General features: G+C 43.7%; 1 protein-coding gene across 3 annotated transcripts in view; it reads right to left on the bottom strand.

Moving 5' to 3' along the window:
- Positions 1–17383, bottom strand: part of PRKG1 (protein kinase cGMP-dependent 1) — a 425347-nt gene that overhangs the window by 246385 nt on the left and 161579 nt on the right. For all 3 annotated transcript variants that reach the window (XM_065843185.2, XM_065843184.2, XM_065843188.2), the window contains one exon: positions 1535–1648. In XM_065843185.2, the coding sequence (XP_065699257.1) occupies positions 1535–1648 (114 nt within the window). The remainder of the gene's footprint in view (positions 1–1534; positions 1649–17383) is intronic.

The raw sequence follows: 17383 nt of genomic DNA on the forward strand, positions 1-17383 counted from the left end.
GAGATGCACTGAAAATGGCATCGCTCATCAGAAAGGGCCCCATTTCTCTCCACAACAACGCCCAAGCGCACATCGCACAACCAACACTGCCAAAGCAGAGTCAACTGGGCTACGAAGTTTTGCCTCGTCCACCACGTTCACCTGAGCTCTTGCCAAGCAACCGCCACTTCTTCAAGCATCTCGACAATGTTTTGGCAGGGAAAAACGCTTCCACAACCAGCAGGATGCAGAGGATGCTTTCCAAGAGTTCGTCAAAGCCCGAAGCACGGATTGTTAAACTACAGGGGTAAAGAAACTGATTTCTCATTGGCAAAAATGTGTTCATTGTAATGGTTTCTATTTTGATTGATAAAGATGTGCTTGAGCCTGGTTATAACGATTTAAAATTCACTGTCCAAAACTGCAGTGACTTTTGCGCCAACCCAAAACAACGAGAAGATGCCCTCCACGGATCCAACACTGCAGCAGCATTTGGGATTATTCCAAAGCATTTGCTCATCATTTGGATTACTCCAAAACATAAACTGCGCCCCTGACTGCCTCGTAGTTGAGGATTTCCCTGCCATGAGCAGTACTTGTGAAACAGCGAGTGTGTGCATGCGAAAACAGAGTACACCAGTCAAGGTCTTTGGGATTATGGAGAACAGCACGTTTTCCACAAAAAATTCCAGTTATCTTTTCCTGTTTTGTCACTTCTGCCCATTTGTTCTCTTTCTTTCTTTCCCTTTGCTTTTTGAAGCACAATTAGGTATTTCTAAAAGGCTTTCTTCTGAACAAGAACTCACATACTTCGCTATTCTGGTACCACTTGTTTGTATTATTCTATCCCATCTGTACACTTCCGACTTCTCCCCTACAGCATCTTTAAACCACAGAACTATTTATCATATATAATACCCCTCCGCTTAATATGTCACCATAAACTCCTCCAGGTCAAGGAGGACTGTGATATCATGTATCCCAAATCTCAACTATTAATCTGAAGTCAAACAAAAACATATTTATGTCATAACTCGCAATGTGATTTCCCTCTACTTATTGTACAGCCCAGGACATTCATTAAAGAAACCAGATTACAGGACAAGTGCCAAACACTCAGAGCATGAGATCGGTGCCATCCAGGACTTTTCCCCAATTTTGTTTAGTCAGTTGAAGGGGAAAACAATGACTCGTCCTGAAAAAATACGTAAGTTTTACTTACAGAGTTTTACAAAGTTTCCCCTTGAAGTCTTACATTCACAAGGGTCAGATATGCTCTTCTAAGCAAGAGCCATATGGCGAGATTCAGCAGTGATCATAAGGAAAGCTACGGTATTAACGTAGGACATTCCCTACACCAACAAACCTGAGCAAAAGAATCCGGTGGAGTACATCTTTTCAATTCCATACTATAATTAAATTCTTTCCGGCATGGATTAATTAAGAAAACGGAACATCTAACAGAGGCTGCAAGTCCAAAGGCAGAGATGAGAAGAACTCTACATCCCGGCAAAATCCCGAGCCGTTCAACATCAAAGCTCAAAAAGCATCTTACTTTTGACAGTGGCCGTCCGGGTGCAGTTGTAGAGGATGGCCAGCTCCCCAAAGACTTTGCCGGGTCCCATGGTGCACAGCTTCACGCCTTCCTTTGTCACTTCAACCTTCCCCTCTGCCAGAAAGAAAAAGCAAACCACAAATGAGCATTTTAAAACGGACATTAAATTCTTTTGGACTTAAGTTTTAAAACGTATCTGAGTATACTGTGAGTAAAAACACCAGGAGTCCTACAACTTGAATTAAATGTGTTATGAAGGAGAGGGCACAAACTCAGAAAAAGTTATAAAACGGTTGTTGCACATATAAGCTTTCAACACTTGAGTTTTCTTACTGAGTATCTGTACACTCAGGAAATACTACAATACACTAAACTCAGCGTGAACTTTGTTTCACGTCTTACACTTTCAGGTGAAATTTTCTCCAATTTTTATGTTAAAAAGGGGAAATATTTAGGTCTTGAACACCATACATGAAAACCATGGAGTAATTTTGCTCATTTTCACTGAGAAACTAATCCCTGAGAATGTTAATCCATGAATAACAGTTATTATCGAAAGGAAAACTGCTTTGACCCATGGCCATAATTTAATCCCCACCTCAGCACACCTTTTTGAAAATCTCACGAGGGCAGGTTTGCTGCATGGGCTCACCAATACTGCACCATGAGGAGATGCAAAAGGGACTTAAAAGCAAAGGTTGAATGGGGAAAAAAGCAGCCCAGGCCAGTTTGAGGGTTTCAAAGGACACCTGAGGAATGCAGGAAGGGACTGAAGATGGTGCCACCACCTTGTGCACACACAAGTGATGCCATGACCAGAACCAGACTTCACTCACTGGGAAAATGGGGGGTTATCATGCCTATGACCACCATTTTGGATGTCACAAATAAGAGAGTAAGACAGAAAAGTCAGAATTTCATAGATTCATAGAATCATTTTGGTCAGAAGAGACCCTCAAGGTCATGGAGTCCAACCATAACCCACCCCTGGCACTGCCCCATGTCCCTGAGAACCCCATCTCCGTCTGTCCAACCCTCCAGGGATGGTGACTCCAGCACTGCCCTGGGCAGCCTGTTCCAATGCCCCACAGCCCTTTGGGGAAGAAATTGTTCCCCACATCCAACCTCAACCTCCCCTGGCGCAACTTGAGGCCGTTTCCTCTGCTCCTGGCGCTTGTTCCTGGGGAGCAGAGCCCGACCCCCCCGGCTCCAAGCTCCTTTCAGGCAGTTCAGAGATCAGAAGGTCTCCCCTCAGCTCCTGTTCTCCAGCTGAACCCCCCAGGTCCCTCAGCTGCTCCCATCACACTTGTGCTCCAGCCCCTCACCAGCTCCCTTCCCTTCTCTCAGCTCGCTCCAGCACCTCAAGACCTTTCTTGTCCTGAGGTGATCCCGCCACTGCTCTGGCCGCCATTTTGAGCCCTGAGGTGATTCTGGTGCCCCCAGGGCCACCATTTTGTGTTTTGACACAATCTCGGTGCCCTGGGGCCACCATTTTTTAGCCCTTGAGGTGAGGGGCCCAAAACTGCCCCTAGGATTCACAGTTTGGCCTCCCCAGTGTCCAGCACAGGGACGGTCACTGCCCTGGGCCTGCTGGCCACGCTACTCCTGACACAAGCCAGGATGCTGGTGGCCTTTTTGGCCACCTGGAAACACACTGGCTCCTGTTCAGCCACTGTCACCAACACCCCCAGGTGCTTTCCAGCTGCTCTTCCCCAAGCCCGCAGCGTTCATGGGGTGGTTGTGACCCAAGAGCAGGACCTGGCCCTCGGCCTTGTTGACCCTCAGACAATCAGCTTCGGCCCATTTCAAACGTTGTTTTCCCCCAAAACAACACAGCAACAAAGAAAAACAAACTTCGAATACTATGAAACAAATTTAGACGCCATATACCTACTAGACACAGAATAAGGTAACTCAAATTGAGTAGAAAGCTTCAAATATTTCCATAGCAGAATAATGAAAGAGGGTAAGGCAGGTAGAGGTGGATGGAAGAAGGTCCCATATTTAGGCAGGGCAAATTATAAAGGGCACAAAGTATTTTGTAGGGAGTGGTGTAACAGACCAAAATCTATTGCTGATTAAAAAACTACTTGAAAAATCTCCTTATTTATTAACTACAAGTTACTGTTCGATAAATGTCAAGACCTGAATGTTACACAGTCTGTGGATGTGTAAAGATTGCAGTTGTGTGTTGTGTAACAAAGCAGCAGAGAGGGTTTGGAGGTGGTGATTATTAACATTTATTACAAGTTATTACTACTAAGCAAGTGCACATATACATATATGTATATACACACACACATACATACAATGCTATCTTAAAATGACCAGAAAGCAAGTACATATTTCAACAGTAACAGCAAGTCTCTGAAAGTATCACTAATAAAAGACTGGCTAACTTTCCTTTAAAAGTCAATTTCTTTTTCATTATTAGTTTTTACGTGCATTTTGGTTGTTCTTCATAAGTATCAATCTACCATGAAGGGCAAAAATAGGTGTTTATCTTCAGAATGAGCAAAATTCACTTTTAATGGTGCCTCACACGCTCCTAAATGATTTTGAGTATATTTGGTTTTTTAACAAAACAGTTTCAGTAGAGCTGAAATGGGGAAAAAAAAAAAAGAAAAAGCACTCTACAATGAATATGCACAAAGGGAATGAGTTTAGCCCACTTTTAATAGACGGGAAATATTAGCTCAGCTCCCATCCATTCACAGCCTGTTTGTCACATGCAGGAAATTGAACTCACTGCCAGACCTTGATGACAAATTCCTGCCTGATTAGGGCAAAGGGCTTCGACATGTGAGCTGGAAAGCACAATATTGCAGAGAGAATTTTTATTACAGTCTTGGTGATCCTTTTACTGCATCAACCACTTCTCCACTAAGCAAGGAACATGCTGGTGATGACATTAAGCTACTAATGCAAACAGCACAGAGAAGGCTTCCTAGCAAAATATGGCAAACATACAGATGATGGTCTAAAAAAATAAAACTAAAGCAAACTAATTTCTCTTAGAAAAGAGGGGTCAACTTGCAAAGTTGAAGTATTTTTTAAATCGAGTTATTCCACCCACTGAAGTTTGAAGCAGCAGCCACAGAGTTGAGCAGAAAACCATCAACTTCAGGTCGCAGAATTGTTCAAATTCAATCTGGTCTCTGTTTCACGGCAAACCCAAAAAGCCATCGAGATTAAGACAAAAATCCTAGATAAAATTTATTACAAGCCAAGGGTTTGGATATCAGGCAGAAAACAAGCCAGCAAGCATTTATTGATGAATTCAGTGACGATTTCCTAGACCAGAACTGCTCAAATTTGGAGGCACTTACCAACAACGACCCTTCACCGCTTCACAATTTCAAAGTAAATCAATAATAAGAAATTAAATGCTCAGTTAACATCTACATTCAAACCAGTTCTATTCCTAATACCGATATCTGAAGCGCAAAAGAGGTGCGGGTGGGCTGCTTCTCGTTTGGTATGGTTTAGTAATGAATGTGCTGTTTAATTACAATTTATCGTACCGGAGAACATCTCCCCTCCTCCCGTTGTGTAATGAAACAAGCTGGAACATTAAACACCTAACAGCGAGCTCCGCAGACCCAGAGCCAAATTCACCTCTCGCAGAAATACAAGGGTATAACCCAGCTATAAATAAAGGGAATGTTACCCATTTTGTTTCCCTGGCTGGCAGCCTGTGCAGCACTGTTTGCCATGCAGGAAACATCCTTTGCTTTCACGTATCGACCAGATAAAGAAACCTGAAGAAACGCAATACAATATTGATCAATTAACGGAGCTAAATTTGCAACTTCCTTTGACATCTCCATAAAGCAAACGCTAAATAATGCAAGTGATGCTTTACTCAAGGCAAGAAGAAAAGACTGGAAAATGCTGTGATACTGAGCATTATTGAATTCAACACTGATATTTCATTTAGAGCGGAGCTGATTTTGTGGAGCTTCAGCTTGCTATTAATTTCTATGGCAGCTGTGGGAAACTATTCCATATTGATGGAGAACAATGCAAGTTATTTTTCATACAGAGCATAAAATCAAATTAAAAAATGTGGGTGTCTTCGCTGTCATGGAGAACTCCCCAAGAGCAAAGCTTCGCAGCTGCATTTTAGTGGTTATACTCTGGATTTCTCCCAACTCCCTCATTCTTCTCCATTCCCACAGGGCCAGGACATGCCCTGATGTCACCTGGGTGATGAGTCACTTCACTAATGGGCCTTGGCCCCATCGCCTTGGTGCTTTCGGCACGGCAGGTTTTCCGAATCAATTCTCTCGCTCACAATGAACACGAGGAGGTGACCAGCGAGGGGACACGGAACACAGCGATCCCTCCAGAAGCCACCAACAAAAACTGCCAGGAATCACTGCAGCCACATGGAACTCAAAATATTTGGGGTCTGGCAGATGCTCAAAAGTCTCAATTATACAGGAGGTTTTTTGCTTCTTTTTCCATTATTTGAATCACATCCCACCTTTGGCAAAACTCATCTTTATGCTGAAGTTTTCTATCCTCATTCCTGGGATTCAAAACCCAGCAACCTTCTTTTATCCTCATTCCTTTTTTTCCAGGAATCCTCCTGGATGACGAGAGCTGAAGTATTATCCTCGTTCTCTTACGTAGCTTTTTATCTACATGCTATTCACCCAGAAATCACATTTCCACATCGTCAAATGCTTTCCCGACCAGTTTTTCACTTGTCAGCTCTCCTTAGCGGCTTGTAAATTCAACTATTCTTGCTGCCTCCTAATACTTTTGTGATACTCACTGTTTGCACTACTATTGGTACTTGAAAACCAGAGTCAGTTTGCAAGATCAGAGGGAGACGCGCTGAGATTTTGGGAAAGGCAGCTTTTCCTATGAGACCCAAGTGGGAGCAGTTTCCCTTGCTGCCCCGGCCCCACGGTTCCCTGAGCCAGAGTCAACGCTTCTGCAAATTAAACTGCACACTAATTACGTTGTCGCTGCAAATTTAATTGCAGAGCAATTAAAACTTTAATTGCTAAGTGGCTAGTTGACATCAGAGCCAGTCCGATTAACATTTGATAATGTTTGTGTTTGTTTCAAAACAGACTGATAACAATCTGCGTTATTCACGGGGTTATGCCCAAGCCACTCTATGTCTTAACTGTGGTGTCTGTAGAATATCATATTTCCTAATGACAAATATTAACGTTACTAAAAGTAAATCCTTTTTGTTTTTATTCTTAAAGCCTTTTTTGCTCCTTTTGTGTCCCGATCCAGCCCCACATGTGTGTCGGTCCCCGCCCCCACCCCCGCCCTCGATGGCAGCATCACTGTCCCACCCTCAGGCCATGCAGTGACAATAACTTAATTCAGAGTCATTGTAAGCAAAGAAAATGAAAAATTGAAGCACGTACAGAAAAAGCAGGATGGGATTTGCAAAAACCGCATGCCCTTGTCCTATGTAATAACACCAGCAAAGCACACAACCCGTTCTTGTTTCGATGAGGACATTTGGTGCTTTGTCACCCTGAGTCCATCCAATTAAACATTCAATAACATCTTTGCATCCACGTCCCTCGAATAAATGGAACTATAAACTAAACCGCACTAATGTGACTCTCTCAATTAGTAGGATAATTTTTTTTCTCCCAATAATTAAACGGTCATTTTCTCTTTCCGGGTGCAGCAGCAAACAGATTAAGCTGACCGGAGGAATCTGTTGGCCTGTGTGTCATTTCTATAATGGGCAAAATCCTTGCGGTGCGTGAGTGGCTCTCCTGTCCCTCTTTGGCTCCGACATGCGTGGAATTCCTCTTGCTGTTTCAAGCCCAAACCAGCCCCTTAGGTACTTCATTTTAAAGATACAACAATAACTAAGAGGATTTTTAAGAATTCAAACTGCATTTCCATTTCAAAACCAGACACTTTCTTCTGTCGCCCAGGAACACCTTTAACAGCAGGAATGAGACAGTGACATTGCCACTTGTATTTTTTTTCACCCAACATCTGGAGGGCCTAATCCTTTCTTTGTAATTGCACATCCTAGCACTGCCTTTGAGACATGAATAAGGGTCATCAGTTTGATCATTATTCACATTATTGGTCCCTTTTTAGATCCCAGACCCTTAGAAAAAGGAGAAAACTAATTACTCATTCCATTTCCATGAAAGGTTTAAAAATAAAAAAAGAAGTAAAATAAAAAGTAAAGAAGGCTATATTACAGAAATTAGGATCTAGATTCCATCCCACGACTAACTCTAGAACAACAGGAGGGGTGGGAAGGGGATTCAGCATTTTATTGTGTCCATGCAGTTTCACACCCCGACTGAGGCTTTATTTATTGGATGCTATTTGAGCTCTGCTCTGAAAACAGGATTATAATTATCTGTAATTAGTTTTCTTTAGGAAATATCCCTACGGATCTGTAGATTTTCCCAAACAGCACTGAACGTGTTTTCAGAAATTACCCCAAGATGAAGCAGGAATTGTCCCACCAAAGAGCGACAAAGGCATTAAGGTCGGCAGCACCCACGCTGAAATGCCCAATAGAGAAGGCTCAATAATGAGTTTAGTTTCATTTATTTTACCAATACTTATCATATAGACTTATCCTGAAAGCCCAAATCTGCTAACTTTAAATATAGCTTTCAAATAGTCAGCATGTTGGGAAATCTTTGCCAAATTTTCAATCATGTTGCACTGCAAATTGTTGCAAGAGTGTTTGGAATATGGAGAAAAATATGACTTTTCCTTAGACGTCTCCCTGGAAAAGACTAACCAACCTCCGATGCTGTTTTTTCCTGAATGGTTTCATTTGAAGCCGCCACCTGCAGCAGAAGGTTAAAGCTCAACCTTTGAAAGTGTTGTCCTATTGCTGACTGCCTGGGAGAAGAGCCCAATCCCCCCTGGCTAGAACTGCCCTTCAGGTCGTTCTAGAGAGTGCTGAGCTCACCTCTAAGCCTCCTCTTCTCCAGACTAAACAAGCCCAGCTCCCTCAGCCTCTCCCCATAGCTCTTGTGTTCAAGTCCCTTCGTAAGATCCAGTAAACCTGTTTCTAGTCGGACAAACTTATTTCGTCTGCTGTCGAACACTCTTGGAGAGACAGCTCAAATCAGGGGGAGCGCTGGGACAGTCTCCCCAGGATTGTCCCCCCCTTGCCTACTGCCCTGGGGCAGTGCGGAGTCACTGGGCTCCCTGACCCCATTGCTTTGAGTGCCAAGGTTGATTTAGGAGAGTTATGCAGAGCAAACCCCATGCTGAGACGTCCACAAGAGATGGTCCAAAACCAGCCAGGACCTACCAAGCCGCTCTGGTTGGGACCCGCTAACAACACCAGTTTTGTTGTGCCTTTTCATAAACATCATCATGACTACTTTTTAACATTTGCTTTTAAGAAATCGTTTTGAAACTGGGCTCGATACCGCGAATCAACAATCCCGGCAGGCCGAAGAGGTGAATAACAGTAACACTTTTTGGATTTAAATCAAGACTGACTCTAGGGAAAGGATTACCAGAGATAAGAGTAAATCTGCATCCAAGTTTCTATTCTGTCTGCAGAAAGATTTTGAAAACTAAAGAAAGGAAATAAAGAAGGTGATGGCCACAATCTGTAACAGCAGCCTGGGGGCAGAGAGGAGCTTGAAGGATTCAGAAGAAGAATAAAGAAATTTCCTCTGGGCTTTAAAGGTAGGAACTCAAACTTAAATGAGAGAAAGGTAGGGAAGGGAAGCAAACAAAGAGCACAAGGTGTACCCGGCAGTCAGAGACTAAGTGTGACCAGGTAGAGAAAAAAATAACCCAGACACAGATGGATCGAGGGGGTTGATGGAAGAGAACCTGGGAATCACCAAAGCTGTCCCCGGCCAACGCCACACGGTCACACAGCCTGTGAACGCACACAAATAAAGCAGCAAACGAGGTTGTTGGATGGCAAAGCCACACTGGAGCCGGCTCGACAAAACAAACCAGCTGCCCAAAGCAATTCAAAGCAAGGTTTTGCATCCAGAGAAGGAAAAGCAACAGACTGACGCTGCTTTAACACTTCAGATTTAGTTCAAGTGCCTCTACGGTTATGGTTAAGCCTCCTTTAACACCTGCAGGTGATAGGAAGCTCTCCAAAGGATGCTGCTAACGTGACTCTGCAAAGGAGAAGCAAACGGTGCCTGTTGCTGCTTTGCTAATGAACGATCCCGGCAGAAACACCTCTGCAGACATGTTAATGCTCAAACTCCCTTGTGAGCTGCCCAAGTCAGTTCTGCAGCTGAAACAAATTCAATGGGTACCTTCCCCTTCCAAGCCTGGCGGCTTCTGCCTGGGAGGATCTAAAAATTGGGCACTTTTTGCTGTCAGTATTATTTTTATTATTATAAGAATTTTGCTAAGGGTGGGGGCTGAAGGATCCACTCCCAAGTGGAAACACACATCCACAACCACCATATAAAACATTCCAAAATATATACATATATACATACACACCTACAAATATCTTCTCTTTCTAAGCTGGAGAGGTGTCCTCCAGAACTCCCTTCCAACCTCAATACTCTGTGACACCATAAATTACTTCTGATGTGGGTTTGTTTCAGCCTAAAGGTGTGTAACATAGGATTCTGCAACTTGCATTGGCAAGCACAGTATAATGAGTTTGTTTGTGATGAGGCTCTAAAACCATATTAAAAATCCGCAAGATGGTCAGAAGAGCTGCTGGAGAAGCCTCGTAAACCAGGGTGCAAGCTGGCAAACAAAGGTCCCAAGGACTCAAGGAGATAGTTCGCTATCAAGTGGAAAATATGAAGAAATGCAACTAAAGTCAGATCAAATTTTGTCTTAGGTGTAAGATTCCTGACAAGACAAGGACAGAAGAAACAAGAAGCCAGTTCTACTTATGTTCTATTTATGGTATAAATACATATATAAATATATAAAACACTAAAGAGTTCTTCACTGTCCTACAACACCAATAGTTACCTTCTGTACAGCACCTGTACAGAAGCAGCTTCAACACAAAGGGGTTATTAGCTGTTAATTCCACAAGTGCTGTTTTCCAGTGGACAGCAGAGTGTGCCAGGAAAAACTGCACTGGGGGGACTGCTCAGTGTGATTTTTGACGTGAAACTTGAGGTGAAATTCAAGAGAAGGCGGTTTCCTTTGCCCATGGGAGATGCACACAGGTCACATTGGCAATTCATCCTCACACACAGTTCTCCCATCACTTCTCAAACTTATATATGAAAAAAAAAGCTATCATCAAATAGAACAGATGAGTCTCATATTTATTTGGTTTTTTCAATATTTTATCTAGAATACTTTTGGGGGAAACACTGGGTTTGCTTTCCTAATTTGACTCAGTCTTACCTCAATAAATAATACGTTTCAATCTCAAAAACAAACAAACCCAACAACCTCCAATACAAACCGCTTTTCCCCCAAGCAGGTGCTATAGAAATAGCCATTTTGGCTGAGCAGCAATTAATCTGGCATTGCGACTGCGATGCCCTGAGTGCAAACGGCCCTGTTTTGGTCCTCAGAGTCTCTTGTGAGCACAACCCACGGGCGCATCCGTCCGCTAATGGATGCGACAAACGGGACTTTGCTGCCGTGGGAGGTTTGTGGGATCTAAATTGCACTTAAATCGCTTCAGCCCACGAGTAATTTATTTCCCTGGCTCACAGCAAAGCCGTGCGGTGCAAGAACAAGCCAGCTCGCCCTCAGGTGCAGGTGCTGCTACATCAGAGATCCCCTCAGCTAAACCACTCTGGGATATTTCTATATAAGATGTTTCTTCAAGCTGTGCGATGGGTTGGTAGTAAATGGGCCACAGCAGCCCCTGAGGCAAGCAGGAGCTCGGGTGGGAAGTCTGAACAGGCTCCGCTGTCCTTTGAAGCTCTTCAAAAGCAGAAGAAACTGGTTTTCTGATTTATAATGAGCAGAGAAAGAAGAGGGCAGGTCTGTAATGTGGCAGTGGAGGTGGGAGGAGAGAGCGGCTCTGTTCCCAGCGGTACCAACATCTCGGCTTTGCTGTGGTCTCCAAACCACACACAGTTCTCCACAAAAACAAAACTTTACACTGGGCTTCTGGGTTTCCATACCAACGCTTTTGTTACTGACCTATTTCAAACAACGAGAAACCCTGACGACATTTTTTCCCCACCAGCCTTCTAAGACACTTTGTTAACTTCATCTCTACTAAATACTGAGCTGTTTTCTGTTGAAGACACTGAGAGATCTCTTGTTTCACCTGCCCTAAACAGCTGTTTGATTATCCTACCCCAATTTATTTCCCAATTACAATCCTCCTCCCTTGCTCTTCAGAGCTCTGGCTTTCATTTCTTGGCTTTCCAAAATATTTCGGAACTATTTCAAAATGTTAGGAGCAAACAAGGTTGAAGCTATAAACATATAAACCACCAAAGTGACCAATTTTAATTTATTCTTTTAATTAAAATGAAAACCAGACTTGGTTTTGTGATATGACAAGTGACAGTGGGGCATGTAATCATTGCAATCTCTTATTAAACGTAACAGAACAAAACCAGAGGTTGAGATCCCTTTGAAGAACAACATCATCATTCCCTTCTCTCCCTTTTTGCCCATGATAATCTTGTGCTTGAAAGGCAACGATAAAAGGAGAGATACATTAAAAAATAAAGTGAGACAGGCACTACACACAAGTTGGAAATCCACAAAAATAAGGCTAAAATTGATAACATTTACACACCGGTAATATTTTACACTCTATTATATGTATATATTAACTTATACTAGCATGTATAATACCACACGGTTTAGAACATTGACTGCTAAACACCCAGAGGTAAGGAAATCAAGATTAGCAAAAAGAAAATAGTTGAAGGGAAACCTAGGTGAGAAATCGGTCACATCCCTGAAAGACGCTTTGTGGGGCTCAAACATGCCCCACGGAACAAGCGAAAAGGCCCCCGGGCTCAGTTCTGATCTCAGTGCTAAGCAAACCAAGATTATCCCCACAATTACACGTTTTCTGGCGTAACAAAGAGGATGCGAAGCATCCAAACTCCATATAAAGAAGTGAATCTGAAGCCAGTGCCAGCGAGGGATACAGACACTTCACCTACAGCTCCCAGAGCATCAACCCGCCCAAAAACACTCAAGCCCTGGACCAAGCTTTGCGGTTGATATCCCACAACAACCAGAAGTGTCTTTACGTCTCTCTGGCGGTCCCGCAATCGCATGGGGCTTATCAGCTCAGCTGGAGCTGGATCTGTTGAAGCACCGTGGTGCTTTCAAAGCGCGTCGCGCCATGCGCAACGTGGTGTGTGCTGCTTCACTTCCTCCTCCAGCTCCTTCCTATGGCTGTTAAATAACGCAAAGAGAACTCTATGGATAACCTACAGCCTTTGTCTGGAGTCTAAGATTGAGTTGGTCCTTCCAGCACATGCTGAAGAGCTAAAAGTGCTGTATAGTTATATTATTAATCAAAGATGCACATTCAAAGGGAAAAAAAGTAAGTATTCTTGGTACTTGTTGCTGTCTTTGGAAACATGGCACCTTATCACACAACACTCCCAGTGCCAAATAACAGTAAGCCCACATATGTTCCTGCAGATCTCACGTGCACAAAGCACAGTTCCTCTGCCTGCTATTTTCCGTGTTTTCCTGGTAAATAAACCCCTGGGATGAGGTTGAACCGCATCTGTTGGCAGCAGGAAAGCTCAGACCTGGGCCAAAGTTCTCAGTCAAATGACTCGGATGAAGCAGGAAAAGGTCTTAATTAAGTCAGTATTTTCAGTGACACCTGCCACGACAGAACCAGGGGCATTTTGGGGGGTTTCATTTCTTGTCCAGACATGAGAGTTTTTAAATAGTCGGTCAAAAAACTCTGTAGCGTTTCTGACAGCAGAGAGTTACTGATAAAACAGGCACTTCAAAATTTTACTCTCTTTCTTGCTTTCTTTCCCCACAAGGCAAAAAGTGCACAATTTCTTCTGAAAACAAATCCCTTCCCACTTAACAAAAAGTAATTCCCCACCAAGAAAGATGCTGCTAGATTCCCAACCCCCTTCAAAACAAACTGAAACACTTTCATTAGGTACTTTAAGCTTCTAAGCTGGGAGAACACTTGACCAACACGCTGGGGTAATTCCACTTTTTAGCCGGTTGCCAGCTTTCCTAATCAACAGCTATGTGCTCTGCCTTCCCCCAAGTCATGCCCTGCAGCAAGACCTCACCTTCTTGGCAAGTAATCCTATATTCTTGGTACCCTTGAGAGCCCTCGTCTTAAATTTGCACATTCTGGATCCTCATTTCTAAAGCTACATGGGATTAATTCTTCATATGTCATCCTGGACCTGTGGCTTGTTCATGTTGTCGCAGTGTAGAATGATGTTGGTTAGCCCTGTTTCTAGTTGGTTCTCTGCTCCACAATTCCAGTTAGAATCAAGATCATTTTGAGTTTATCGCCTGCCTGATTTGATTTTCTAAGCCTCCGTAAAAAGCAGTAATGGTGTTTTCTTCAAGCTTAAGGATGAAGCTTCTCTAATAGGAGTGAATAAAGTAATGAACAGAGTTGTTTTCAATCTCGGCAGGTGAGAGTCTCCTTGCTCCAGCTGGTGTTCGATCGCTGTACAGAAAGGAGTGACGGGATCTAGAGACTGTTCGCTGATCTGAGGCACAAACACGTGCGGAAAACAAAGCCACGTCAGAGCAAGGTCAGCAGGAATGCTCGAGGAAAGGCCTGTCAGCGGGAACGCGACACGGGGAAATGTTCTGCTGGAGCAAATCGAGGTGGCAGAGGGGGTTTAATACCTCAGCTCTGTAAGCAGGCAAAACATGCAGCAAGGGGTTGGGAGCTGCTCCCCTTCCGGCACCTGCACTGCAGCCTCCCTGAGAGGTGAACGCCTCTTTTTTTTAGTTATATTAGCCTGTTATTTACTCTACTTTGCACTGAGGAGACTCCTAACTCTGATTTAAGACCTAAAAAGCACCCTATGGGTGAAGGAAGGACAGTTTTCTGCTTTTTTCTGCTAAGGAGAGAGGGGAAAACAGCATCACTGTCTCAGCAGCAATCTTACCAAAAAGATGTCAAGTGTGTCAAAAACCATCCAGAACAACCAAGAGGAGAACCAAGAATAGGAACAAACTGTCGGCAGCAACCAAACCACCGGCTCCTCCAAGCCCCCAAGCCCTGGAAGACTCGGGTTTCAAAATGAAGTTGTGGAGGACAAGAACCTAACAGCAACTTCCATTTGTCTAAGAGGTTTTGCTCTTTTACTGCTCAGCACCGCTTCCCAAATTCACTTTCCGTTCATATTGCAAAGGAGCATAACTCTGGAATCTATCAGAGCTTTACGGTTGACACGGGTTGTTCCCTTCTCCAGCATGCAAGGATGGCTTGAAAAATTAGGATTTCACCAAAGAACAGCAACAGGATACAAGGAATATAGTTTGGATTAAACAGAATCATTTTGCCCTGTGTCTAAAAAGAAATAAAGTGGGGATGCTTCAAGAAAGCAAAACGTTTTAGGGTGTATTTTCTTCCTTTTGGCTAAATTCAGTCCTGTCCCTGCTTTCTCCAAAGGGAAGATGAAATCACTGGAGAAAGCAAAAAGAGAGCAACAAGCAGAAATAGTTTGCATGGAACTCCGAGGAAAACAAAGGCTGAACTGAATGGATTCTCCACCAGCCAGAAAGGACCATCTGCATTTTCTCACTGCCAGGTTTCGGAGGCTGAGAAAGAAGAACAAAGCAGCTCAAAAGCAGCGTCGTGTTTCCCTGAAGGCCACACGTGGTTGTCGTGCTCCAGGTGGCAGCTGACACCTGAGAACAGGAACGCAGGAGCTGCTCTGGAGAACATTAAGGAGTTCATCATTTGGAAGTAGATACTATGCTATGAACTTGAGGAGATCATTGGGTTTAAAGAATAAAAACCAGGAAGGAAGTGAGGGGAATATGTCAAATATAGTCACTATTCCGAGACAGAGAAAAGGTGAATTTATCATCCAGGAACTACTTGTTTAGATGGTCAAACGCCATCACCTAAGAATCAAGGTGGCAGCTCTGAGAGAAGAAATCAGAGCTTAATTGAAATAAAATGTTTCATTCTTCTTCCCCTCCTCTTGCAGACCCGCATATTTACATTATACAGCATTTGTTCCTACCAAGATACACTGCGAAATGCTGTTGTGAAGGCTGTAAAACTGCACGAGATGTGTTTGGTGGGCTCGGGCGAGAGCAGCATCTGCACGCAAAAAGCTCCTTTCCATATGCAGAATCTCATGTGCAGATACCCCCAGCTGAGCTTTGGTAAAGTAGAGCCTCCTCTTTCTCAAGTAAGACTAAAACTAGCTCAGACTTAGACTTCAAAGCCAGCCTGCTTGTCTGGTTTCTTGGGCAAGCCCAACAGAACAGTCCATTCCTCAGCAAAATTACACGGTGTTGCTCATGCTGTACAAATGTGATACATCCCCCTGCTCCACAGACAAACTAAAAGGTCTCAGAGGAGATATTTTATACAACACTGAGTATCATCCACTTGCAATATCAAGGTAAGAATAGTTATTTATTCTTACAAGGCTTGCTGAAGGATCACTGCTAGAGAAAGATTACTTTGCCCTAAGAGCGCTTGTTTAAGATCAAATTTGACACATGGGAATATTGCAAGATTGGAAACACCTTGAAATACAGAGGGATGTGATTTTTCAGTCAAATGCATTTGAAGTCTCTTCTGAAAACAGGAGCAAATTGAGTTTTTAATTAGTTTTGCATACAAAAGTATCTGCTGAACTTTCAAGTAGCAAAGCTCCAGTTCTCTTGCTGCAGCTGCAATCTGCACTGCTCCAGGTTAATCCAAAGTCTACTCTTCAAAAATGCGAAATGCATACTTTTATGAGATGGTACTTCATGTTTGCAAATCAGCATGTTCATTCGGCTCGGTCAGATGTGATTTATTACTGTCTGCAGACATCAGAGAGAAGCAAGAATCAGCGCAGTGACATTAATTGATGGAGGTAATCTAGACTGGCAAGTCCCATTCTGCTCCTGCGTTATGTCGCCAGTCTCTCGATCGTGAAAGAAGGAGGAAAAAGAAAACTGATATTGCTCTCTCTGGGAATGCAATTTGTGAAAACAAAGCAGATAGATCTGACGATCTGCCTGCAAACAACTCTTCAGCTCACAGTTGGTTGCTCCATGGTGCGGTGAAACAAGTTCTCGGCGAGCCACGAGAAAGTTTCAGTATTCCTATCCAAAAGAAAATCGTAAGGGCCAAACATTAAAGCCAAACTTATCAAGTACTAGCGCCCAGGCCAACAAAACCAGGCCGGGAGTTTCAGTTTTGGATGGGAAACAGGCTTGGTGCATTTGAAGTTCTTTTCATGCAGCAAACACTTTCATGTGCGCAGCCCAGGGTAACATCCTGCAGATGCTGGCGGGTGCTTCAATCGGCAGAAGCCCAAAGCTCGAGCACCTGACGTTAAACACTGGCAATCCGCTTCTCTTTCAGTGCTGCCGTGGGGATGCAATTATCCTTTTTCTCTGCTTGGCCTCACTCTTCTTCTTGCCCAGGAACTTCCCAACTCCTCCATAAGCGCATCCGACGCTTCCCCGAGCGGCCGCAGAACAACGCGGTGTTTGTAAGAACTCACCCCAAAGAGCCGGCCTGTATTTCACTGAACGACACACCACTTATTTTTCCAAAAAACCTGCTGCGTGGGAAAAAACCCCTTCCTCTGGGGTCATTCCGGAAGCCATGGGGGATATTTTGTTCTTGTTTTTGCAGACTGACAGGCTGCAGGCTTTGTGGTTTTTGATGCAAGCGCACCCAGGCTTTTTGTCCTTTTGGATGCAATCGCACCCAGGCTTTTTGTCCCCCCATCCCATTCAAAACTTCTCAGA

This window comes from Patagioenas fasciata, chromosome 8 (assembly GCF_037038585.1).
Source record: "Patagioenas fasciata isolate bPatFas1 chromosome 8, bPatFas1.hap1, whole genome shotgun sequence".
NCBI lineage: Eukaryota > Metazoa > Chordata > Aves > Columbiformes > Columbidae > Patagioenas > Patagioenas fasciata.